The sequence below is a fragment of the Cloeon dipterum genome, chromosome 3, assembly GCF_949628265.1.
Source record: "Cloeon dipterum chromosome 3, ieCloDipt1.1, whole genome shotgun sequence".
Classification (NCBI taxonomy): domain Eukaryota; kingdom Metazoa; phylum Arthropoda; class Insecta; order Ephemeroptera; family Baetidae; genus Cloeon; species Cloeon dipterum.
Window position 1 is genome coordinate 36,419,509 of NC_088788.1, and position 24,485 is coordinate 36,443,993.

Consider the following 24,485-nt stretch of genomic DNA (forward strand, 5'->3'; position numbering starts at 1 on the left):
ATATACCGAGTATTTTTTAATAATAGCGTTTTTAAAAAAAATTGATTGTATGCCTCTAAATTTCCGACTTATTAATCGATTATTTCTTTCCTAAATCGACTATTTTTGAACATTCCCTAGTCATAATTCAATTCAATTTTATGTTATTTTTAAGGAAATATAATTTTCTCAAAACATTTCTTGGGGCGGGGGTGGCGAAGGGCTCAAACATACGCAAAACTTTACGGCAAGAACAGCGAACATTGGTTTTCCACTGTGCGACCCATAAGGAGCTGTGCTATAAATTTTTTACGGTGAAAAAACGTGGTTTGAGATTTTAAATATTTTAAATTCATGAAATTGGCACGTTTAGGATTAATCAGGCATTTTTAGTGTTAGTGAATAACATGCCGAAACGCTAAATTAATTAGTGTTTTCATTTTTAGATTTGGCATTTGTTTGCTCAAAAACTCGTCAAAATGACAACCAATGTAAGTTATTTTAAAACTCTTTTTTAATTTCAATTTGACGAATCTGTTATTGCTAAAATTTCAAGGTGCGTGACATCATTAGAAACCACCAAGTTAAGGTTCCGAAAGGTGCCATTCAGTGTTTTGAGGACAAAGTTCAGAGCTCCGATCCCAATGAGCTCGCTCTGTATGGCCGCTCGATGACCCGCATACTGTTGTCCTACATCATCGGAGAAAGGGTCATCTCTCAACAGAGCTTCCGGCCCATTGACGGATGCACAAAACCGGATATTAAAGTTTTGAATTGCATCCAAGGTAATTTTTTTTTAATACACTTATTTATTAATTTTGATTGTTTTAGATATGATGGACTCCAGGCCGGTGTTTGGTAAAGTTGTCGTTTCTAAAGAGTTCCAAAAGTTCGGCGACATGCTGAGAACTCATCAGAAAGGCCAATCAGTCAGTCGAACGAGGATCGTCACCTATTACGCAGGGGGTGCAAAAAAACGGTCAGCCAGCTGCGGTAAAAGAGAAAAAGTAAAGCAGAAAAAGTAAGTATATTTATCAAAACAATACGCTTATTGTTAGTTGAATGGCTTATTTACCAATTAAAAGAATAACAAAATTTGAATGCGATTTAATTAAAAGATAAATTAATATATAAGCACTTTCTTTTACAGTACATTGGCTGTTTCGGTTGAAATGTTCAAAATAAATTCACCAGAGCACATTTAGTACCAGTTGCAGAGATTATTGAATTAATAATTTTGTCAGAAGCATTATTTTTTAAGAAGAACCAGTCATTTTGCCAGTTTCAACGTCTCTGAACCCATTAACTTTTACTTTTCATTTTGTTGGAAAATGTGCAAGAAATTTCACCCTAACAGAAATACATGCATCATAAAAATCAAAGAACATTCTGCATTGCTGACTATGTTGAGTTAATTCTTTTTGTGAAATGCAACAAAATTTTGTCTCTGCAAGGTGGAATTATGAAATAATTATATTTTTCAGATTTGGCCAAATTTGTAATATTTTTCGCTTCATTTCAATCTCTATCACGTGACAATCTGTCCAACGATGTACGAATCTTGAGGAAAATTTCCCCAAATTGTGAACAAATAGTGATTTTGGAATAAATATACAATGCGCTTGATTAGCATGCAAACTTTTGAGCCGATTTTTTTAAAAACTGTATCACACCAGGGAGGTTTTGGGCTTTTTCCCCTTTTAATATAGTAATTCGAAAGGTTAAAAGGAATTTCACAAATTGTCTTTTAAACTTAACTTTATAATCTTAAAGTTGGTGAACTTTATTCTCAAAGTTAATTAAATTTTAAAAATTCGATTGTTCCTTAGGCGGCGAGCTGGCAGTAAAACTGAGGGAGAGCAGAGCGTTCTCCGCCAAGTCTCTAGCAGTGCTCCTTCAGTTCCTAAAGACGATTGTTTGATTCAAGAACTTAGTGAATTTATAGTTCTTAAGAGAGCCGCATCTTCAAATTCCACCCAGAAAGAGCACTCTCCTGTTGGTCCAGAGAAACGACAATTGACTGACAATGAGGCATCAGTCGTGAGCAAGGCACTACCTAGCATGCCCGACTTGTTTTTCTGACGAACCGTCCATTCCGTCAAACGTTACATGTCAAGAATCACGATGATGCGCCCTGTGTCAATTTCACCGCCTTGGGATCTAATTTTGAAGAACTCTCCGCCGGGATATTGGGTGAAGCGGAAAACGTTTAGCAAGAGGAAGGAGCTCTCACATCAAAAATACCCACCGAAAACGTCTTAAAAAGAAAAGCACCAGCAAGTCTGAGAAGATAAGGGAAAGAGGGAGCTCAGCTTCTGCATCTACAAGGTGCTCAAGCAGGTCCACACGGACACTGGAGCACCATGAATTCCTTCGTGAACGACAACTTCGAGCGCATCGCCGCCGAAGCCAGCCGCCTGGCACACTACAACAAGCGCTCCACCATCACCTCCCGCGAAATCCAGACCGCCGTCCGTCTGCTGCTGCCCGGAGAATTGGCCAAGCACGCCGTTTCTGAGGGAACCAAGGCCGTGACCAAGTACACCAGCTCCAAATAAGCTGCTCGCGTCAAGCTTGTAGCTAAAATCGGCCCTTTTCAGGGACCCCTAATATTTATCTGCCAAAAATACGAAGCAATCACTTTCAATGCTGAATAATCTGGTATGAACATATAGCAAAATTGGTAAAGAAATTAGATTTAACTTAATCTAGCTGAAATTAATGATACAACTCGATTGTTTTGTCATTTGCTATGTTCATATGGGTTATTTCCAGTTAAGTTTTTAATTCGTTCGACTTTGTGTTCGAGAAAATAAATTTTTGATTTAAAAAATCTCAAATATGTTGTATTTTTACAATGTTGAGAGCGCCAAATCTCAGGTTGTGAGGGTCCGAAATGTACGCAACGACCGCAGAGTTTATTATTTAATCTAGTGACTAGAAGAAATGCTTTGCACCTTTAGCTTGATTAATTTGGGTGGCCCTGAAAAGGGCCGATTTTCGGAGAGCGGCTACAGAATTAGGCCTTCTTGTCGGTCTTCTTAGGCAGGAGGACAGCCTGGATGTTGGGCAGGACACCTCCCTGGGCGATGGTCACGCCGGAGAGCAGCTTGTTCAGCTCCTCGTCGTTGCGGATGGCCAGCTGGAGGTGACGGGGGATGATGCGGGTCTTCTTGTTGTCGCGGGCGGCGTTGCCGGCCAACTCGAGCACCTCGGCGGCCAGATACTCCATGACGGCGGCCAGGTAGACGGGGGCGCCGGCACCGACGCGCTCGGCGTAGTTGCCCTTGCGGAGCAGACGGTGGATGCGGCCCACGGGGAACTGGAGTCCCGCACGGCTGGAGCGGGTCTTTGCCTTTCCCTTCACCTTTCCTCCCTTTCCACGTCCGGACATGTTGAGTGTTGTTTCTGCGGCGGCTGAGACGATACAGATGCTGCTCTTAGCGGGCCCTGCTTTTTATACCTGATCGGGGGAGCGCGCGGCGACGCGGCTGCTCTCGCCACCTGGCCAATGACTGCGCGCGGAGCGAACAATTGGCCCGCGTCGCACTCTGCTCTCCCCAAATAAAAGCCGCGGCCTCGCAGTACCGAGTATCAGTGTTGCTCTCGCTGTACTCGCATCACCATGCCTCCCAAAACCTCCGGAAAGGCCGCCAAGAAGTCGGGCAAGGCCCAGAAGAACATCAGCAAGTCTGACAAGAAGGGAAAGAGGAAGCGCAGGAAGGAGTCCTATGCCATCTACATCTACAAGGTGCTGAAGCAGGTCCACCCCGACACCGGAGTGTCCAGCAAGGCCATGTCGATCATGAACTCGTTCGTGAACGACATCTTCGAGCGCATCGCCGCCGAAGCCAGCCGCCTGGCGCACTACAACAAGCGCTCCACCATCACCTCCCGCGAAATCCAGACCGCCGTCCGTCTGCTGCTGCCTGGAGAATTGGCCAAGCACGCCGTTTCTGAGGGAACCAAGGCCGTGACCAAGTACACCAGCTCCAAATAAGCTGCTCGCGTCAAGCTTGTAGCTAAAATCGGCCCTTTTCAGGGCCACCCAAATTTATCTGCCAAAGATACAAAGCAATGAAATTAGAATAATTAGTTGTGAACATGAATAAAATTTTAATCCAACACTATAGTATTTAAGAGATAAAAATATGAAGGAGGATATTTGCCATTAAAATCCTCCTGATCGGCAGCAGTTAGCAGACTACTGGAACGTACACAAAAATTTAGATATTTTTCGTGGTGTAAGGAGGAATTGTTCACTCTTCGAAAATAGCTCACGTAAGAGAAGCTTAGTTGAATTTTTGTAGGATATAATTTCGAAATTCTACCACGGAGATGTGAGTGGCGAAGTTGTCAATTTCGTTGCTCGATTCTCTTTGAGGGCCGAGGGACGTTTTCAACAATCGCTGAGATACAAAATTCTCTGCGGCTAATACTGTAGTTCTTAATTTTGTTTCGGAGGTAATAAAGTACTGCTGAATCTATTCTGAACGAGGCCTGCGGAGCTGAAACAGATGCCGTTGTTTAGTGCGAGAACGAGTGATTATTAAATTTTGTGTACAATTTTCAACACTTTAGCCGTTCCTTCCTTGTTAATTTGCCTATTGTAAAATCTATTTAATCAACATATTTGGCTTATTTTTAATATTTTGTCATTTCCTTCTTAATCTGCGATGCTCATATTTTTCAGCAATATAAATTTTGGATTAGAGTACTATGAAGTATAAATAGAGTATTCCCCCTTCGCAACTAGTCAAATTCCAGAGTGGAGAAAAGAAACAACTCGATTTGTTTGCTTGCTGCATGCGAATGCTTTGGTTTTAAGCGTTTTAAGATTATAAATACGTAAACTTTAATTAATACTCAATCATTGCCGAGTTGCAATTTTGAGAATCATTTCTAATTTATCCCTCTACGCCTTGTCTGAAATATTTTTAAACCAAATAAAATTACAATCAGTAAATCATGCAAATTAAATTCTAATTTGTGAAACTTTTGAGATAAGCCGATTTGTTTGCAGCTGTTGAGTTACAGAATCTCATTATATTTAGCAAAAAGGCGGGAGATAAGCGCGTCACAGCTTCTACTCGACCGTTGGAGCATTCCCTCCCAGCGGTCCCCACATCCGCTTCACCAACGGTTTTGTGTGAGCATCTGCTTCTGCTCTCTACTCTATACGCGCAACGCGCTTTTTTCACCGCTTCTTGCGCGTTTGGCATAAATTCGCCAAAAATGATGCTTAAAGCTCACAAATTAAATGCAAATAAAAATTAAAAGCCTCTATCACCTTCGTCTTTTAGTAAATATTTTGAAATATTTTTCTATTCTTAAAATATAAATTGAATTTAACTGATTATAAGTTTCAAACATTAATTTAGACATGTCGACAATTTTTATTTTATTTATTCTTGCTTCTTGGTGTAGGGATCCTACTTAGAAAAAAATAAGTTGACACAGGTGATTTCATTTTGAGAAATGCAATTAATAAGAATCAGCGCTCGATGCCTCGCACCATTTGTCCGGGTCAGCCTCGCCTGTTGCCGTCAAGCGCCCTTGCTTTCCGCACTGTAACGTGTAAACGTATACGGATTCGTTAAAAATTCAATTTTTACATTAAAAATCAGTCACAGGAATAAAAATTAAAACGAAGATCTATTTCGTTTTAAAAACTTTGCCCAACGGAAATAAAAAAATGTCAATGTTTTCGTGTGAATGTAGATTTTTCTAAAGACAAATTGTAGCCAATGATAAATTGGCTGAACTAGTCGATTTAAATTTTTTTTAAATAGCACGTAAAGAAAGAGATATACGCGCGAGAGTAATTTAAAATAATGCCCATTTGAATAGGATATTTTTTTCTATATTGAATTCTCGAGCTAGAAAAAATAGAATTGCCAAGAATTGTAATCTTCATAAATTTTTTATTCCAAAGGATGGTATGACGTTCGCTGATTCAGTAAGAATTTTGAGGTTTTTGAATCCTATATACTGTGGGGCGAAATGAAACAGTCGCTGTGATTAAAATTATCCTCTCAGAACGCTCGCATTTTTAATGCATTCCTTACAGTGTCAATGCAATGGTAGGTATTTGAGCATTTCTGCGATCTTTACACTGGCTACCCAATGTCAGAAATGTGTTTAATTCAGTGACTGCAACAAATGCTCAAATAATTCAACGAGCTGGTAGGAGAGGCGCCTTTCCAGTGGTATTAGGGACAAATTTCTGGCATTCCTATGGAAAGATTTTGGTGTGGCGCCTCTGCGTCCACTAGTTGTCATTTATTATTTTTTAATTGTTATGTTATAAGATGATTATTGCTTTTGGTCTTTGACTGGAGCGATTTGGTGGCCCTGAAAAGGGCCGATTTTGGCTCAAAGTTTGAGGCTTAAGCACGCTCTCCGCGGATGCGACGTGCCAGCTGGATGTCCTTGGGCATGATGGTGACGCGCTTGGCGTGGATGGCGCACAGGTTGGTGTCTTCGAACAGACCAACCAAGTAGGCCTCGCTGGCCTCCTGCAGGGCCATCACGGCAGACGACTGGAAGCGCAAGTCGGTCTTGAAGTCCTGCGCGATTTCACGGACCAGCCGCTGGAAGGGCAGCTTGCGGATCAGCAGCTCCGTGCTCTTCTGGTAGCGACGGATCTCACGAAGGGCCACCGTGCCGGGTCTGTAGCGATGGGGCTTCTTCACGCCACCGGTGGCCGGCGCGCTCTTCCTCGCGGCCTTGGTGGCCAGCTGCTTGCGCGGCGCCTTGCCGCCGGTCGACTTGCGAGCGGTTTGCTTCGTACGAGCCATGTCTGAAATCTGAATCGAGACTGATGCCGCTCGGCCGGCAGCCGCGGCTTTTCTAGGCCGCCTGGGCCCGCCCCCGGCAGCTGCGCCGCGCCGCGCACGCCGATTGGCGCGGCGCCGAATCACCGCTCCGGCCGCGCCGGCTGCTATAAAAGGGGCCGCGAGGCGACGACGGAATCAGTTCAAAGCGAACAGCAGCAATCATCATGACCGGCAGAGGCAAAGGAGGCAAGGGGCTCGGAAAGGGAGGCGCCAAGCGTCATCGCAAGGTCCTTCGCGACAACATCCAGGGCATCACGAAGCCGGCCATCCGCCGTCTGGCCCGTCGCGGCGGAGTCAAACGCATCTCCGGCCTCATCTACGAGGAGACCCGCGGTGTCCTCAAGGTGTTCCTCGAGAACGTGATCCGCGACGCCGTCACCTACACCGAGCACGCCAAGAGGAAGACCGTCACCGCCATGGACGTCGTCTACGCCCTCAAGCGCCAGGGACGCACCCTCTACGGCTTCGGCGGCTAAGCTACCGCATCACCGCACAGCTTGGCAAAAATCGGCCCTTTTCAGGGCCACCCAAATATCTCCGTCTAATCTCAAAAGCATTATTGTCTGCTAACAAAGAAGATTTATCGGAATTTTGTTCATGAGATATGAGAATTTAATGATGCACAGAGATAAGCATCAATTGTTATTTATCAACAATATGAGATCTTCAAACTGTTGCTATGGAGTTTCTTTTAACCTTTTCCGATGATATAATAACAAATTAATAAATTATGTCTGTTTCATTCAATTAAAATTCGACAGTTAAATATTTTTTGGCATTTCGATTTTCAGCTGGTTAGGAAAGGTCGAGGAGAGCGTCCATCGGGATTATTTTTCTGTCCCGAGTTTAAGATGATTTCCCGGGTTCGGAAAAATTGTCTAATCCTGGCTCGCTTGCAAAATTCCATGCAATTATGACCGAAAATATTTAAGTGGAGTAAAAGTTGCGGCAAATTGTAATCTCAAATTAAAAATAATCATTTCCTCTTGCTCTGTGCTGCGCACTAAGTAAGCAGCACGCACATAAAATGAAATAATCTATATTTGTTCGTCTATTTTCCCCTGGGATTCCTGTCCCGAATAAAAATACCCGATCCCGGCTAGTTTCTTTTATAACCGCATATACTTCTGCTCGGATCTGCGCGAGTAATTCCGAGTATACTCGAATATTTCCCAAGCCTTTAGTCGAGAAGAGTCTTAGTGGTGTGCAGTTTTTGCAATTCTGATGGCTACAAATCGAGATTTGGTGTTTGCAATATTTTCAAAACACAAAAAATTAAGAAATTCGAGTTTCAAAGTTGAATTCAATTAAAATTTGGTGCCAGTTTGATGGGCTCGGCGAGAGGATTCCAAAATACACATCGTTAATTTTACGAGATGAGACTCTGCAGTCTTAAAATTTTCTGAAATTGTCCCGTAAGCCCGTTAAAAATAAATAATTCGTCAAAAATGTTTTAAAACTAAGGATCGATTTCTGGTGTTAATTTTGTCCTCCGACCCGTGACATTTCGTCTAGAAACCATGGGAACGCTGATCAAAAAAATTTGCGGGATATTAAATACACCAAAGAAATAGAACGTAAGAAAAACTTCTTCAAATGACTTCGAAATTTAGGATTAAATTAAAGTTGTTGGATTGTGGGGTATTATCGAGGAGCCCAGAATGGAAAAGCCTTCTTAATTATCAACTTAAGATTTGTATTTCATTGAAGTAAGACTGTAATACAAATAAATCACAATAAAAAATATTGCGCATTGAATTTTTATATTCGTCGTTCATTATACAAAAAAAATTTATCACGAAAAGCTTACCCCGAATCCGGATCTTTTAATTATTATGTTTCTGCTTCAGCATCTTTTTTCGCACATAATCTCTCCTATTTGACCGTCGTTGTGCGAGGTGGAAGGGTCAGTGCTCAGTGCAGGTATCGCGCTTATTGCACAGTTACACACTGCCCTCTACCAATTCGGGAGAATACGAACTAGACTTGCGCCAGTAAGCTGAGGCTATAATTTTTTGGTTAACATACACAAAGTGCGTTTGATAAAGATAATGTGATGCAAAATCAAATCTCATGTGTGGAGTCTTTGCAGCTGGCTAACACAAATGGAGGGGGAAACAAGCAGGCCATCCTTGTTGTGTGTGTGTGTGTGTGTGTGTGTGTGTGTGTGTGTGTGTGTGTGTTGTTTGATGTAGGACAATAACACTCACAAACAAGGTAATGATGATGCTGTATTATCGTGCTCTTGCCTCGATCTGATAACGCGAGACGCTAGTAGAGCCGACCGTTCTGCGCGCACCATTGCTGATCTGCGACCAGGAGCGATGGCTGCCTATTTACGGCGATTCTACCATGCCCTTACGCGCAGGTAGGATTTTTTTTTCAAATTTACCCAAGAAAATATTCTGATCTTGGTATACATGTTCCGAACAGGAAAATGCTGCCGGAGAGCGTGGCCGCGCTGCTGGAGAACTCGCAGATGGCCAGGGTGTTGACCACCCTCGACCTGACTGCCCTGGGAGTCGGCAGCACCCTCGGCGTCGGCGTCTACGTCCTCGCCGGCTCTGTCTCGAAAGAGACGGCCGGCCCAGCAGTGGTCATATCTTTCATAATCGCCGCAATCGCGTCGGTGTTTGCGGGCAAGTACACATATAAAACCATATTCTCGCTTTGATAAGCTTTGATTGAATTTGAATTGCGCGTTGTCGGGACTATTAATTTTTTATGTGAAAAATGCAAGGGCTAACTTGTCAAGGACACGTGCATATCTTAAAAGATTGTGTGTGCATCGAGTGTTTACATACACTTGAAAAAGAGCGTCTATTTTTTCTATCTGTCTGCAACGTCAAGTGCTGCCGAAAATCAAGTGCACGAAAGCTCGTTGGACTATTCGCTTCGGGTTTCGTTCAAAGCGTGCTTTGATTAGAACGTGCCAAACCATGATTGATTATGAGTAGTTGATTACCATCTTTCAATTTCGCAATTTGAAACTGCCAGTAGCAGTTCCATGGGGGATTAATATTGATCCGGCCATCATCTCTTCTCTCACAAGATAAAATATCTTTTACGGTTCAGGCCATTAACGATACAAAGAGATTTGGTCTTGCTTTGTGTGGCCCCTCGAGGATTCACAACGTCACCGGCAGAAAAAGAGAGAGGCCGAATATAACGGAAACTGTCTTTGAGGCAGAAAAGAATCCAAAGATGGAATTGATACTGAAATCAAATCTGAAATTTGTTCCTGAATATTAATAAAGTGGTTGGAGCTTTCATCTTTGCTGTTAAAATTTAGCATGGGGGTTAAAAGGGGTGGGGTGACAACCCCCTAAACCCTTCAGCTAGTCAGAAAGAGTCTAACGATGGGTATTTTTTTGAAATTCTGATAGTTAGAACCGGAGATTTGGAGTTGCAAATATTTTGAAAACATGAAAAAGTCGACTAATTCTTTATTGTTCGAGTTTTGAAGCGTAATTCCTCGAAAACCAATAAGATCACCGATCTGGAATATTCATAAAAGTTAACACATGCCATAGAACATCTTCAAGGCGCATTTTCAACTTTCAAAAATCCTGAGCACATTCCCAAATTTGTTTAGAAACTAATATTAACAAAAGTGGCCGTTGACCTTGAGCTAGGCCATCAAATTTGGTGTCAGTTCGATCAAAATTGTTCGTTAAAATTGAACCGCAAGGTTGGTCTCTAAGTTTTCATCTACTACAAAATTTTAATTCAATGCCCCCGTGTATAAAATGCAATTATTCTGCAACAGTTTTGCGTTACATTCCACAGGTTTGTGCTACGCCGAATTTGGCGCTCGAGTGCCGAAAGCCGGATCTGCGTACGTCTACAGTTATGTGTGCGTCGGTGAGTTTGTGGCTTTCATCATCGGTTGGAATTTGGTGCTCGAGTACGTAGTAGGTGAGCCGGTAGCAACATATTTTTGATTGATTCGTCCCTGCTGACAATGCGACTCTTTCTCAAGGTTCGGCGAGCGTGGTGCGGGGGTTGAGCGGCTACGTGGACAACCTCTTCGGCAACGTGATGGCCGAGGCCTTTCAAGACCTCCTCTCCATAGACGTTGCTTTTCTCTCTCCGTACATTGATTTCTTTGCCTTTGGACTGTCCCTCGTGTTTGCAGGTAGGATTACATAATTCGAAGGTGTGTTAAAAAATAGAGAGGATCCTAGCTTGAATGATTCATTGAATAATCATTTTAAACTTTAGTTTTTGACGTCATTTAGCAATCAAAGAGATATCAATTTCTACAATGCCATTGTGATACTTTAAAGTATCTTATCGAGTCCGTTTTCTTTGCGATTACTGTAATAAAAAGGGGCATTTTAATCTGCAATTGTCTTCAAAATTGTACCCAATTGACAGTTCTGAAAATGATTGTAGCCTTGAAATAATTAAATTAGTGGCAGTGTTGGCCTTAAAAGCAATAAAGTCAATAAGTCGTCATCTTCACTTTGAGTTTTGACAAGCCAACTTTGGAACTAATACCTCCTGGAAGTTTGCCAAGCGCACAGAGATAAAATTTGTAGGAAGTAGAAAAATAGCGAGCGAACAAGTCCATTTAGCTTGCCAAGAAAAGCATTCAGGCGCGCATCATTAATTTTTCAGTCGCTCTGGCACTCGGCGTGAAGGAGTCTTCCAACTTCAACAACGTCTTCACCATTATCAACCTTGCGGTGGTGGCCTACGTCATCATTTGCGGTCTGTTCAAAGGTCAGCAGCACAAAACAAAAGGGAAACTCGGAGGCAAAGTCAAAATAAATCATGTGTTGCAGTTGACATCGCGAACTGGTCCATCGACATCGACGATATACCTGAGGAAAACAAACCGACCGCCGGAAAAGGCGGATTCGCGCCGTTCGGAATTAACGGCATCATCAAAGGAGCCGCCACTTGTTTCTATGGGTTTGTCGGCTTTGACTGCGTCGCTACCACAGGTTAGCTTGAATAATTACTGTGATCCCCTCCCCCCCCCCCCCAAGCCACCGAGTATCAGCACTGCTGAACGCAACCGGTGTTGCGGGCGAGTGCAGCGGATTGCATAACGCAACTTTGGCAGGCGTTATCATTAACAAATACTAACACGAATTCGTCCTGGTCCCGGTAAAACTGCGCAACGTTCAACAAACACCCAAATTTTCATTGTCAAATTGATTGTTGCCCTTTTCTTGCAACAAGGAAATTCGCGTTTGGTTGTTGAAAGTTGCGCAATTTTGCCGCTACCAGGACGAATTGTAGGGCTCACTCTCAATTAATTTTACTCTCTAAATCTTAATTGTCCGGATAAACTATTTAATTAGAAATTTTCATTTTTCAATGACAGTTAGATTTCTTGTAGATTGGTGTTTCCTTAAGAGAATTAATAATCGTTTGTAATTTTTATACTTTTTGTTGAGTACTAAGTATGTTGTAGGGTGCAATAGAAGTTTTGAAATATCTAATTGAAGCAATTTCCCCGGAAAATCAGAATAAAATCTGGAAAACCGGCCTCTCGGAGCTTACAAAATTGAGATTAATATAATTTGATATTTAATTGCTTTCTAATTTCGGGGAAAAATATTGCCCTAAGTATTGGTTCGATTTGCAAGATCTGCACACCACTAGAACGGCTTTTAGAATATGACCCTTAGGAAGCCATCAGGGTGCTCAGGAAACACCCTGATGAGCACTCTGATGGCTTCCGAAGGAGTTTTTTTAATATTTCGACTAACATGATTACTTTTAATCAACTTGAAGATATTAAAATAAGGAAAGCAATTGAAAACTCATTTTTATCTTCTTTGTTTGACATTTGACAGGCGAGGAAGCAAAAAACCCACAGAAAGCAATCCCGCTCGCCATCACCATTTCCCTAGCCATCATCGCTTTCGCCTACATTGGAGTTTCGACCGTGCTGACCTTGATGTGGCCCTACTATCTGCAGGTATTCACTCCATTCAGGATCAAACGAACGCGTGTTGCAAAATGTGAATGACTGTAGGATCCGGACGCGCCTCTGCCTTTCGTGTTCAGAGAGCTTGGCTGGGACATTGCCGCGTGGATCGTCAGCATCGGCGCCATTTTCGGCCTCTGCGCCAGGTAAAAAGGCCCCTCTTGCCACATGAGCAATTTTAATTTTGTTCCCAATCAGCTTGATGGGCGCCATGCTGCCGCTGCCCCGCGTCCTCTACGCCATGGCCAACGACGGCATCATTTTCCGCTTCCTGGGCAAAATTCATCCCCGCTTCCAGACTCCCTTTTTGGGCACTTGTTTGGCTGGTTTGCTGACAGGCAAGTCTTTAATTAATTCACTAATTAGGTCTTCGTAATATAATAACATAATTTCTGAGAGAATTTCAACGAATTTGAATTAACCGAATGCAGGTATTTTGGCGGCTGTTTTCGACCTGCAGCAGTTGGTCGACATGATGAGCATCGGCACTCTGCTGGCCTATTCCATTGTGGCTGCCTGCGTGCTTCTCCTGCGGTATCAGCCCGAAGGCGAAGAAGTTGAAAAGGCCGTTAAATATGGGCACATCTCTTTCTTCTCGCAGCTTTTCAACACCAAAAGAATAAAGTCACCCTCGAACATGTCGGCTGGCATCGTCACCTGGGGCGTCATGCTTTACCGTGAGGCGGAAAAAACTCTCGCTCGCGTCTGGTCTATTCTAATCCACTGCCTCTCGTTTCAGTTGTTTTTGTTCTGGCCGCGGGGGGCGTGCTGAAATTCGCAGAGGAGCCGCTGGTCTCAGGAGAGTGGTGGGCAATCACCCTCATGGCGATTACTGCTCTTCTCTGCATCCTCAACCTAGTGGTCATTGGCCTGCAGCCCTCTTCCGGAGCAAAGCTTTTCTTCAGGGTGAGAGAAATTCAGATTATCGAACAAAGATGAGGGAAAATTGAAATTGATTCTTCCGCAAACAGGTACCACTGGTGCCTCTCATTCCCGGTCTCAGCATTTTCATCAATATTTACCTGATGCTTATGTTGGATCCTAACACGTGGATCCGATTCGCCGTGTGGATGGCAATAGGTAGTGATACATTTTGCGCGCACGTCTTCCTTTCTTTACTCTCTTTTTTCCAGGCTTCTTGATGTACTTCTCTTACGGAATCTGGCAGAGCGAGGAAAATAAGAAGGATAGCGGTAGGAGGTCTGTCATCTACGCTCACACCAACGTGGCTTTCGAAGATGACGAGGAGAAGGTGAAAAGGAGAAGTTCAGACTAGATCGAGTTGTAAGGAATAAGGATGAAAATAAAGTTACTATTATTTAAAATATCAATTTGACGTTGACACACACCCCACGCGCGACTAATTGACTCCTCAGTCAGCTGTCGGATTAAAAATGACCAGTGCGAAAAATACCTGTCCGGCTTTTATTTCCAGCCACGTGCTGGATTAAATTGTGTGAAATTTGCACCATCAAACAGCGTCAAATGTAATGAAAGTCAACAAGGCTTCTCCATTTTCGCTGTCACGCGCATCAATTCGTCGGCCTGAGTGTGGTGGGTGGCGGCGTACAATTTTAATTACGTACAAACAGCATGGTGTGCGGCGCACCCCGCATTATAGACAACAGCTTTGCAATCAATACTCAAGGCCGAGTAAGCGCGCGGCTGATCCTGCTCGTAGATAGTGAGTAATTGAAGCGAAAGATCGATCGGCCTGCTTGAGCCATCTGCCTCGCGCGGCAAAAACGGACACACGCACAACGTGCAAGCAAACACGAATAATTCAACCGAAATGGCGGGATTTCCAGGGGTTTTGGCATGTTTGGGCAATAATTTCTACATCGTTTCTTCCTTCTATTGAAATACTAGACTTTCATCCCCTGAAATTTATTCATGCACGCTGAAAAGGAGAAAACCAGCAAAAAGCGAGTGGGAACAAATCCAAATGGAATGCAAGAGAATCAAATATCTATAGTTGCAAATCATCCTTTTGCTCTCGATCCTTAAACATGATTTGGTCAAGTCTTCCTCTCAATTTTGAAAATTTTGAGCTCGAATAAATAATTGCATCGCTGTCGATTCGTTGTTTGCGTGGGTGTCCGGTTTGTCTCGTCTGTGTCTTATTTCGCAATCTGCAGTTCGCCGAGCAGTCATGTTTTATTCAGCGCTTGAGTGGAAGGCGCGCGCGAAATGTGTCACGGATGTAACAACATCAGCAAAGGGCAGAACACGGAAAGGTTCGTCATTGGCACGTCGTTCGGTGGCGCAAAATTTATGCACACACGTGCACATGCACCGACGAGGAAAAAAAGACGTGCGTTTGATGTTCCTCCACTTGCTCTCACAAGATTGAATCAAACTGGCTCTCTCTTTCATGCAAATTGCGATCCACTTTCGTTTCTGCACCCGGCCTTGTGGTTTTCTGTCTGTTCCCTGTTCTAACGGCTTTAGTGTCATGTGCTACACATTAAAAGTCGATATAAACCGGGTTTGTTCACCAGCTGCTGAAGCTCTTTTAGTATTCGAATCGACCAATAGATGGCGCCAGTGGTTTCTTTCGATTTTAATGAACTTGCGCTGTGGTTTAAGCTGCTGCTGTGCATTCTGCTTATGGAATTATATCTTTAGACGTCCTGAACATTAAAATAATCAGTCCAGCCGGAAAAAAATGGTTTTCACTTTTCTACGGCGATTGGCTTAACCGATTTTGAGTTTCAGCACGTCAAAAGAAAATAACTTAAGTGAAGAATGCACAGTGGCAGGATAGGCACGTTGTGTTAGCCAATCAGCATCAAGGATTTGCTACTGTCTCAAATTTGAGTGTTTAAAATCGCAATCAAATTGAATTTCTGAGATAATAAATCGATACCAAACAAATCTGCTCACGTCAACATTTAGATCATGTTAAAGCATTATCTAAAATGCGATACAAACCAAAATTCGAACGGTTGAAATGCGAGTTTCAAGTTTCTTTCAATTTCCTGAACGTTGTTTGGAGGATTCAGCTTATCGAGTATTAAATTTCATCGCAAAATAGGAATATTGTGGGGCAATCAGCTAAGGTGGCAAGAAGAGCTCAAGTTGCATGCCCGCAACTGGATGCGTAATGATGGTTGAAAAGCAGCTCTTGCCTCGTGATTCTTTTCATCTTCGCTCTTTGCTCTCGATGTCAAAGGAAGTGAGTTATTAAATTTCGAAGATGACACACGCGCGCCTGCACTGAAAAGCTATAAAATCAGCGAGCTGTGAGGAAAATGTATATTGCTATAACTTCTTTCTAGAACAATCGATCTTGAAAAATCTAGAAAAAACTATGCACAAAACAAAGACTATTAACAAAGATTATTATTATTACACAAAAAAAATATACCTTTTAAGAATTTATAAAGCCGAAATTGAACCGAAATTATCTTTTTTATATTATCTAGCACAATATGCGTGTGAAATCTATATTTTCCCCTGTAAGTATGTATTGTTTTGTTATTGATAACATTTCTATTATTGCCGCTGGGAGAATGTTGTTGTAGCCTCCTAATTTAATTTAAAGTGGAATGATACTGGGCAACAATTGAAAATTATTTAAATTGTTGGATGCCATACACAATTGATCGATTAACAATTTGTTCAACAATTTGCAATAATAAAAAATGGACCTTCCTACAATAAAAATTCAAATTTTGCCAATTTTCTCCAAAATTTACAGTGCTCGAACATATTTTCTTGGCATATTCCGATTCCTCTCGTCGAGATCTGTCCAACGGTGTATGCCACTTATTGGGGAAACTCTTGGTTTTGAAATTAAATCGGATTTCAAGTAAGGAGACAGCCATTGCCATTTGAAAAGCACGCTAACTTTCCAGCCAATTTTCTCAAAATATTACAGCGCTCCTTAGGTCAATTAAGGCTTTAACTGAATCCTAAGGGGCGAGGTTATGCATTGGCAACAAGCATTTTCCAGGCTTTTCCAGTATCATTCCTCTTTAATTTCAATTTATTTGTCCTTCAGGTTTTGATCTTCTTACACTGCACTCTATCTGATTGCAAACAATGTCCCAAAAGAAAAAATACAAAAACAAACAATAATAGACATCATTGGTGTTAATTATAATTGTTAAGGCCATGGATTTAATTAATTGTTTTTAAAAAGGACTTCCAGCCCTCACCTTTGCTATCAGTTTTTACTTTTCATATTTAAAAAAAACAATAAATTCACATGTGAAAACGACAATCAGGACAGCAGTGAACGGCCCAGCATTGTCACTCGTTATCTCGAAGATTTTGCTTATCAGTCAGCGAGGCGTGCATCGCGATTCCACGGTAAATTATCTCGGTCCGATTGTGTCTAATGCAAATTATTGATTTTGATAGATTGCAGCAGTTGCGACTTCTCCAACTGGTATAGATTTGCCTGCCACATGCGGACCCGGCAGCTGGTATTCGGTTTTGATCGCGGCTCGTCGTTAATAATTTGCCTGTTGTTGGCACAGGTAAGTGGACAAATAGTGCCACAATCAGAGCGCTGGCCGTGCTTGTCTGTGTACACAGTTATGTCAATACACAGAGGGACAGCAGCCAAGCATGATTGATTGGCGCAAAAATAGTACAACTCGTGAGATTCCTTAAAGAGAGCGAAAATCCTCCAAAATAAAAAATCTTTTGACATTGAGAATTGAGAAAGACGTTTTTCAAAACAATTTTAGTGGCCAAAAATACAAAAATAATGAAATGTGACGATGTTTCTGTGCACAACAATCGATTCTTGAGAAAAAGTGGATAATTTTTCCAGCCAAAAAGTCGAGCGCGACGTGCGAACCTTTTCCCCGCCAAAACAATAAGAATGTGAGAAGTGCGCATGCGCCAAAGCTTACTGGATTTGCCAAAGAAGTCATTCGTACAGGCGGTCTCTTCGCAAGTGCTCAAACCAGCTCTGACGCATGCGCACTTCTCGCATTCTTATTGTTTTGGCGGGAAAAAAGTTCGCACGTCGCGCTCGACTCTTTGGGCAGAGAAAATATCCATTTTACCTAATTAGACCCTCAAGAATCGATTGGTGTGCTCAGAAAATTCGTCAAAGACGGTATTTAACCGAAGATTGTTTGCCAGAGTTGCGGCGGGTCTGACGACCTGGACTTTGACATCACCTTGGCGCTCAACAGAACCAAAGGTATGGCAATGATGGTCGAGTCGATTCACTCCAGGTGGACAGAAGTGAAGGAAAAAATTCAGACCGAGGCGTTCTCGTCCTTGGCTCTCGCCATAGACTCCCTGGACACAATGGGGGTGAGCAAACCAAGTTTGGAGCTGCTCGATTTTAACAGCAAAATTCGCAGGTGCCACCGAGCCAACTTCTGGATTTGCAGCACCACTCTGCGGAGACGTTTGCGACCTGCGATGACCTGCTGGACAAGGTGCTGCCGCAACTGATTAATTACCGGGTCTTGGTCGGCCGCATTAACGAGCATTTGATCTCGGACGTCGATGCTGCAGTGATGCACGACCTGCCCACGCTCATCAAGAACACGGGCAACCTCATCGCACTGCTCGACTTGACCCTCAGTGACGTATTTTGGCGCTACGATCTGCTTAAAGAGACGATAATCGGACTGGCAAGCCTATTCGTTAGTACTTTACTCTTAATTAATATTATTAATTTAGTAAATTTACATCAAAAGTCGAAAAAGCGGTACATTTTCTTGGCAGATTTCAATTCCTCTCGTCCAGATCTGCCCAACAGCGTTTGCAAACCTTTTGGGGAAACTTTTTGTTGTGAAACATAATAAGATTTCAAGTAAGCAGACAGTCCTCACCATTGCTAACTTTGCAGACACTTTTTTTAAATTTTACACTGCTACTTACAATTAGGTCAATTTTGGCTTCAACTGAATCCTGAATCATGCATTGGCAACTAGCATTTTCCTTTTCTGATTGGTCGCTAGCGTTCTTCTGCTGCTTTTTACAAGATTTGGACCAAAAACCTTTTCCCCTGATGTTCGGCACGTCGAGTTATTCAGCTGCTAACTGAATTCTGCCACCAAAAATCCACTGGCACAGTCTAAAAAGAAATTCACTTGGTTTATGATTTTTGTTGCCAATAATCTTAAATGTTTGAAAACATCGAGTCGCGCGCCTCAATAAATTCCTTTTAAGAAGATCAGAAGTTGAGAACTCTCAGAAGGTATGAATATATAAGCGTCAAATCAATATCATACACTCGAAAAAGCACTACTTTCTAGAATGAGAACGAGTTTTCCAGCCCAAACTGAGCAACTTTCCCCCTGCGCGTTTTTACCGTCTCTCACCGGTGGGTTTTGATTGCTTTGATGTGCATTCGCGCGGTCGAGAGAAAGAAAGAGGAACTTTGCGCGCTGAGCAAAGAGAGAGATGAACGCGAATAAATATGCAACCCGCGTGCCTCGGAATGCGCTGTGCCGAAGGTTGGCATTAGCAGGCAGCAGCTAATCTGAATCCCTTTGTGACAAAAATTATCAGCAGCTGTGCTGAGTAATCCCGCTTTAATTTTCATTCCTTTTGTGGTGTTTGCAGCTGCCGGCCTTTTTCCTTTTTCTTTTCGCAGCACAAAGACAATTTTCTCTCTCTCTCTCTGCCTTTGTGTATGCTGATTGGTGATGATTAACTTTTACCATTATTTCAGAGTGACCAGGAGGTGGAAGAAGTCGAGCAATCGATCAGACAAATTTCAGATTTCATACGTAAAGCGCTCACCTCGATCGATCTCGACAAGTTGGCATTTGAGATGCGCTACGTGGACGCAGTGACACGATTGCAACTCATCTTCCAGCAAATACATCCATACTTATGAAGCCAAAAGACTGAAATATTCAAAATAATTTGCTTTTAAACTAATTTTATAGAAAAAAAAATTTCGAAACTGACGTGGTTCTCTTACCGACAGCCACATACACTACGTGTTAGTTCGATGTGCATATTTCATCATTTTGTGTATATTGTCTGAGTGTTTCTTTCCATTTAAAACCAAATGTGAGCCGTTTTTCAAATAAAGTTTAACAAGGAAGATCTTTTACAGCAAGGCTATTTTTTAACGCAGTTTTTAGGGCCGCAGAAAAGAGAGGCGTGCATTTAAAATCAACCTCACACCTAACTACCCTTGAGCAGAAAGCGAAAATAACTTTTTGTGTTTGCATGATAAAAGAAGGCAATAAAGTGCAAAGTCAACCGTTAAAATGCTAACTGATGGCACGTTTGTTAGGCGAAATTTATGCGATTCGGCTGATAAAATGTTCACTACACAATGCAGCGTGCGGATTTTGTTTCAGCGACTAAGCTTTTGTTCCCCGGCGCGGCCACCGTAATTTCCATTTAAAAGACCGTGTGTGGGAATTAAACAAAGTGCCACTCTGCAATGAATGTGATCCGCTCTTCTGTATTTACTGAAGGAGAAGCGTTAATTAAAGCAGCGCCTTATTTGAATGCGCTGCAAAATCAATTCCCGGCTGGACCACTGACTGAGATATTTGATCTGCGGCCGAGTGGATGAAAGACAACTTGTCGAGCGCCTCATGTGTTTAGAGATTGACGGTGTCTTGAGTGATGAGCTCCGCTTTGCCTCAAATTTTGACTTGTTTGCTTGGACAAAAAGTAATATAACTCATGACGTGCAAATTTCGCAGAAAACACGTGCTTAGAATTCTCGGCTTCCAATATAATGTTTGGGAAGGCACTAGGGAGTTTCTCCGTTGTATTTTCTGAATGTTGGCTGCCCCCCAAATCCGCCTAAACAAAGGGGATTAGCCTACTATGCGCATGCGCAGATGAAAACACATCTAATTCGCGCTTGATATTGGCTTGATATTTATAACAAACATTTATAACAAAATTTAATATGAATACCTCTAAATAACGTGTTAAATCGATCCTTCTAAGCCTTTTCCTTAAACCAATACATGTTATGAAGATATTAGATTATTTATTTTTCATTTATACATCAGTACAGCAATTAAAGTTCCTTTATCCTTTACTTCACTACCTGAGTATTTACAAATAAAAGTCAATTCAAAACACAAGTAAAAGAAACCAATATCACTGAAACATAGTGTATACATTTCAACTATTTACAAGGTGATATGAAGTGTAAAAAATGTTGCACTACATTGTCGGCCTGAAATCGAGAAATTCATCTATTAATGTATAATGTGTGTTCTGTTATTTTTTAGAGAGAAATTTTAAACTAATTGATAAAATAATGAATTGATCGGCTACTAATTTATTTACCAATAACGTTAATATACGGAGAACAAATAAATATAAAACTGAACTTAACGAATCGTTAAAAATTTAATTTTGAATGTTGCCAGTTGTATTGTGAAATCCAGTGGAAATGGGAAACGAATAAAGCTGGCTGTATATTACTGACCGATATCTCATTGAAATAACCCTTCTATTATCTTGTTGCAGTACTCTCATTTCCGATGAGTATTCATTTCCATCAATTTTGAGTGTCTGGTCGGTACTGCGTGTGCTGGGGGAAATGAGTCTATTTGGAAATGACGCTGTTTGTGGCGATTAAAAATACAACTGTGTTGGCAAAAGTGGCCAATTTTCCACTTGGTTTGGCGACGATTTGCATCCGACAGCAGAGGAAATTGAGAGAGCGCAGTGAGGAGAGAGAAAAAGAAGGCGGCCGAGTAATGAAGTGAAGTGCAAAATCTCTAGAACGATCTGGCTGCTTCGTTGTCGAGCGCATTCTCGCTGATTGCTGGCCTTCGCAGAGACGCCCGCCCGCCCGCCTTGCCGTGCACCCTCGGGAGCGATTCGAGAAGGGAAACGGCACAGGTGCATTCATTGTTTTAATTAATTCAGGCTCGGTGAATGGGATCACGTGGGCGTGTGTGTTAGCTTGCTTGCGTAATGGTTGCCTCGCGGGCTTCGATCGCGTTTCGCAGCCTTCGAGGAACCGCGTCAAGTATTCATGAAGCGTGCATTGCGCGTCTAATATCAATTGAAAGAGCGATAATGTATTACCTCCGTCGAGAATCGAACTGTGAAACGGTCTGTTTAGGAAGCAGGGTATTCAATTCAATTCAATTTTACACGCTCCGTAAGTGCGTTGGCTCGTATTGTTAAGGCATTCTCAGGAGTGTCAGAGCAATGGGAGGTATTTGAGCAGTTCGGAGATCTAATACTGGCCACCCAATGTCAGAGATGGCAAAAAGTGGTTAGTTTAGTGACTCGAAATGCTAAAATTGCTCAACGGGCTGGGAGGCGACTCGCTACTTGCTGGTTTGCACCTTTCCAGCATGCATGATTTGGCTTCACGGGACGAATGTCTAGCGTTTAAAAAAAGTCCTCGGTGCGGAGGCAAGTGGCCCTTGAGTGGGCTGGGTCCCTGTGCGGCCTGGTGCGCCCATGTTATCCGTTCGCGGTGTTATTGGGACCCGGGTGCAGTGCGCGCCCTTCCCGGTCCTCGGGCAGGGATAAGAAGAGCACAAAAAAATGCACAATTAGGACTCGTTCTCTACATGAATTTGTGACGTCCAAAAAGCGCGAGAGACAATTTTGGAGGCTACTTGTTGAGAATTAACCATTCAGCTGATCAGGGAAGGTCGACACGAGTCTTTTGGTGGGTATTTTTTTACGGTTCTGTGGTTAGAACTCGAGATTTGTTTTAAAATACGAAAAGTCGAAGTATTCGTTCTTTGGCGTTTCTCGAACGCTAAAAAGAACACCACTCTGAAATTTTCACACATGACAACTTTCAAGCTCATTCTCAAAATTCCGAAACTCAGATATATTTGTAACCTGCTCTGTTTGGATAAGCAGAGCAATATTTACTGTGAAAGTTCCGTCAACGCTGCAGATGAAGACACATCTCTAAAAATTCTTTCACCATCAGCATCAAAACTGCGGATTCAACACCCTGGGGTTTTCTGTTAGTCTTTTGCTATATGGTGCAAAAAGTTGTGCGATGCGCGTGGCGTGCATCGCAATCAGCTCAGCTGACGGCAGAAACGCTGCAGATGAGGGCGATGATGATGTGCATGTTAAATAGCAGTAAATTCATCTCAAAGTCGGCACTATCCCAATAGACTGTAAACGAATATCGCAGTGTTACGCTACACTAAACACTTGCTGAGATTGATTTTACATTTTCTACAGTAGAAATCCTTTTTATATCACATTTTCTGAATAAGTTATTAGGCGACACTCAAATATAGGTCACGATTTATTTAGACTAAAATAGTAAAGAAGTTTTCATTCATTGGATGTCTCAAACCGAGCAAGATTGAAATTGGTGCGTCTGCAGGATAAATGAGACAGCGGGAATGTTTAATCTCAAAGAAATTGAACCATCAACAGTATATTGAAATGCAAGTCAACTTCCGCCGATAATAAAAGAGAGGATATTCGTGCCGTCAAAAGGGGAACGCGATAATTGAGACGCGAACAAGAAAATTAATCCAGGTCGCGCGACAGAGGCAAACAGCAGGGATTTTAATTATCCGTTAACGACCCCAGACGCCGAATTGCACGAATAAAATTGAATTATTCCGAATTGAAAAGCACAAGTAGCGAAGAAGTAAAATAAAAATGTCCCAAAAGCCATTCTGATGCAAATGCGAGTGGGAAATGAGTTGGCTGGCGTCAGCGGGCGTAAAATTCGAGGCTCAACCTCAACAGTTCGCGTTTCGTTCGGCGCGGCGAGCGCGAGAGAGCGTGCGGTAGGCCAGGGGGTGGCAGGGGCACATGCGCCGGCGTTGGGGGCGGCTCGGCGGCTCCGGCTGCTGCCTCCACTCAGTGTTTCTTGGGGAAGCGCCTGCTGCGGCCGCCGCCTCTCGATCGCCACTCTCCAGCAGTTTGTGCCGCCGAGACTCTTCAGCAGCTCTGCGACGCCGGTGAGTCACAAACTTTTGCCCCGCACCCCAAGTCGTGCACCCACCACCCCTCGGATAAACATCCGAGTGCACAGCCGTTTTTCTTCTGGGTACACGCATTTTTCATCCCTTCGCTTGATCAACTGCCTGACAAAACTTTCTGCAATGCCGGCTTACTTGGCTTGGATTGGCTTGGATTGGCTGAAAAAAATGGTTGTAAAGGGATGTTCAATGTTTTACATAGAACTCAAGCGAATGATTGCCATTTCCTCTAAGCGTTCCAATTTATCCCTTTTCTGCTGACATCGGATGGAAGCAGGAGAGGCATAAACGATCAATTTATTAACTTAAAGTGGATTGATTTGAGTTCTTGGATGCAATGAGTAGTTGATCGATAAACAATTTGTATTAAATTTGCAAAAGAAAAAATTCAAATTTTCTCCAAATTTCCAGCGCTTGACCACATTTTCTAGCCAGATTTCGATTCCTCTCGTCGAAATTTTTCCAGCAGCGCATAAAACCATTTAGGGAAATTCTGTGTTGCGAAATAAAATCACAATTTAAGTAAGAAGACAGTCCTCACCATTTGAAAAACATGCTAACTTTGCATCAACACTATTGGAGGAAATAAATTCTCTGTTATTGGTTTAATTTTTCCTCAGGACTTTATGCAAATTGGTTTGCAAACTAGTAGTAATTAAAATAAAAACACTTTACTGTCCTAAAATTCAAAACATCCTGACCCAAAAAAACCGTCACTTTGTTTTTGCCAGTGGCAAAATTTTGGCAGCGTGATGTTTTGACTGAAAAGTCTGACACAATCGATAAATCTGGGCCACTCTTTGCCACATTTGATTAGCGAATTTGCCA

The 24,485-nt window shown here is 42.5% G+C and overlaps 7 protein-coding genes across 8 annotated transcripts in view; 5 read left to right on the forward strand and 2 right to left on the reverse strand.

Annotated features, from left to right (window-relative positions):
* Nucleotides 1-2,956: 2,956 nt before the first annotated feature.
* LOC135940612 (histone H2A) lies at nucleotides 2,957-3,397 on the reverse strand. The gene has a single exon (XM_065485585.1). It carries the CDS (start codon nucleotides 3,371-3,373, stop codon nucleotides 2,999-3,001), a length of 375 nt encoding a protein of 124 aa, XP_065341657.1. The 5' UTR covers nucleotides 3,374-3,397; the 3' UTR covers nucleotides 2,957-2,998.
* A 190-nt stretch (nucleotides 3,398-3,587) lies between these two features.
* Nucleotides 3,588-4,044, forward strand: LOC135940705 (histone H2B). The gene has a single exon (XM_065485705.1). The coding sequence runs from the start codon at nucleotides 3,605-3,607 to the stop codon at nucleotides 3,977-3,979; it is 375 nt and encodes a 124-aa protein (XP_065341777.1). The 5' UTR covers nucleotides 3,588-3,604; the 3' UTR covers nucleotides 3,980-4,044.
* Nucleotides 4,045-6,283: 2,239 nt separating this feature from the next.
* On the reverse strand, nucleotides 6,284-6,791 carry LOC135940421 (histone H3). The gene has a single exon (XM_065485294.1). It carries the CDS (start codon nucleotides 6,777-6,779, stop codon nucleotides 6,369-6,371), a length of 411 nt encoding a protein of 136 aa, XP_065341366.1. The 5' UTR covers nucleotides 6,780-6,791; the 3' UTR covers nucleotides 6,284-6,368.
* Nucleotides 6,792-6,968: 177 nt separating this feature from the next.
* On the forward strand, nucleotides 6,969-7,493 carry LOC135939488 (histone H4). Its single transcript, XM_065483897.1, has one exon. It carries the CDS (start codon nucleotides 6,983-6,985, stop codon nucleotides 7,292-7,294), a length of 312 nt encoding a protein of 103 aa, XP_065339969.1. The 5' UTR covers nucleotides 6,969-6,982; the 3' UTR covers nucleotides 7,295-7,493.
* Nucleotides 7,494-9,052: 1,559 nt separating this feature from the next.
* On the forward strand, nucleotides 9,053-14,090 carry LOC135940373 (high affinity cationic amino acid transporter 1-like). Its single transcript, XM_065485227.1, has 13 exons — nucleotides 9,053-9,186; nucleotides 9,252-9,457; nucleotides 10,608-10,736; nucleotides 10,801-10,956; nucleotides 11,442-11,546; nucleotides 11,609-11,770; nucleotides 12,632-12,756; nucleotides 12,814-12,911; nucleotides 12,964-13,103; nucleotides 13,197-13,442; nucleotides 13,505-13,671; nucleotides 13,737-13,845; nucleotides 13,899-14,090. The coding sequence occupies exons 1-13, from the start codon at nucleotides 9,143-9,145 to the stop codon at nucleotides 14,039-14,041; spliced, it is 1,830 nt and encodes a 609-aa protein (XP_065341299.1). The 5' UTR covers nucleotides 9,053-9,142; the 3' UTR covers nucleotides 14,042-14,090.
* A 3,038-nt stretch (nucleotides 14,091-17,128) lies between these two features.
* LOC135940880 (uncharacterized) lies at nucleotides 17,129-19,600 on the forward strand. The gene is made up of 4 exons (XM_065485976.1): nucleotides 17,129-17,252; nucleotides 17,869-18,045; nucleotides 18,096-18,383; nucleotides 19,418-19,600. The coding sequence occupies exons 1-4, from the start codon at nucleotides 17,181-17,183 to the stop codon at nucleotides 19,583-19,585; spliced, it is 705 nt and encodes a 234-aa protein (XP_065342048.1). The 5' UTR covers nucleotides 17,129-17,180; the 3' UTR covers nucleotides 19,586-19,600.
* Nucleotides 19,601-21,523: 1,923 nt separating this feature from the next.
* LOC135940437 (beta-3 adrenergic receptor-like) overlaps nucleotides 21,524-24,485 on the forward strand; it is a 35,204-nt gene continuing 32,242 nt past the window's right edge. Inside the window, exon 1 of one of the 2 annotated variants that reach the window (XM_065485310.1) lies at nucleotides 21,524-21,576. The gene's annotated coding sequence lies outside the window, so the exon portion shown is untranslated. Of the gene's footprint in view, nucleotides 21,577-23,495; nucleotides 23,637-24,485 lie in introns of those variants that run through there. The other variant, XM_065485309.1, reaches the window with a different exon arrangement.

Coding starts and splice junctions, on each gene's coding strand:
- LOC135940612 (XM_065485585.1), bottom strand. CDS start 3,373: ATGTCCGGACGTGGAAAGGGAGGAAAGGTGAAGGGAAAGGCAAAGACC.
- LOC135940705 (XM_065485705.1), top strand. CDS start 3,605: ATGCCTCCCAAAACCTCCGGAAAGGCCGCCAAGAAGTCGGGCAAGGCC.
- LOC135940421 (XM_065485294.1), bottom strand. CDS start 6,779: ATGGCTCGTACGAAGCAAACCGCTCGCAAGTCGACCGGCGGCAAGGCG.
- LOC135939488 (XM_065483897.1), top strand. CDS start 6,983: ATGACCGGCAGAGGCAAAGGAGGCAAGGGGCTCGGAAAGGGAGGCGCC.
- LOC135940373 (XM_065485227.1), top strand. CDS start 9,143: ATGGCTGCCTATTTACGGCGATTCTACCATGCCCTTACGCGCAG. Junction 9,458..10,607: donor AATCGCGTCGGTGTTTGCGG/GCAAGTACACAT, acceptor TACATTCCACAG/GTTTGTGCTACGCCGAATTT. Junction 13,443..13,504: donor CTGGGGCGTCATGCTTTACC/GTGAGGCGGAAA, acceptor CTCTCGTTTCAG/TTGTTTTTGTTCTGGCCGCG.
- LOC135940880 (XM_065485976.1), top strand. CDS start 17,181: ATGCGGACCCGGCAGCTGGTATTCGGTTTTGATCGCGGCTCGTCGTTA. Junction 17,253..17,868: donor TTTGCCTGTTGTTGGCACAG/GTAAGTGGACAA, acceptor ATTGTTTGCCAG/AGTTGCGGCGGGTCTGACGA. Junction 18,046..18,095: donor ACTCCCTGGACACAATGGGG/GTGAGCAAACCA, acceptor CAAAATTCGCAG/GTGCCACCGAGCCAACTTCT.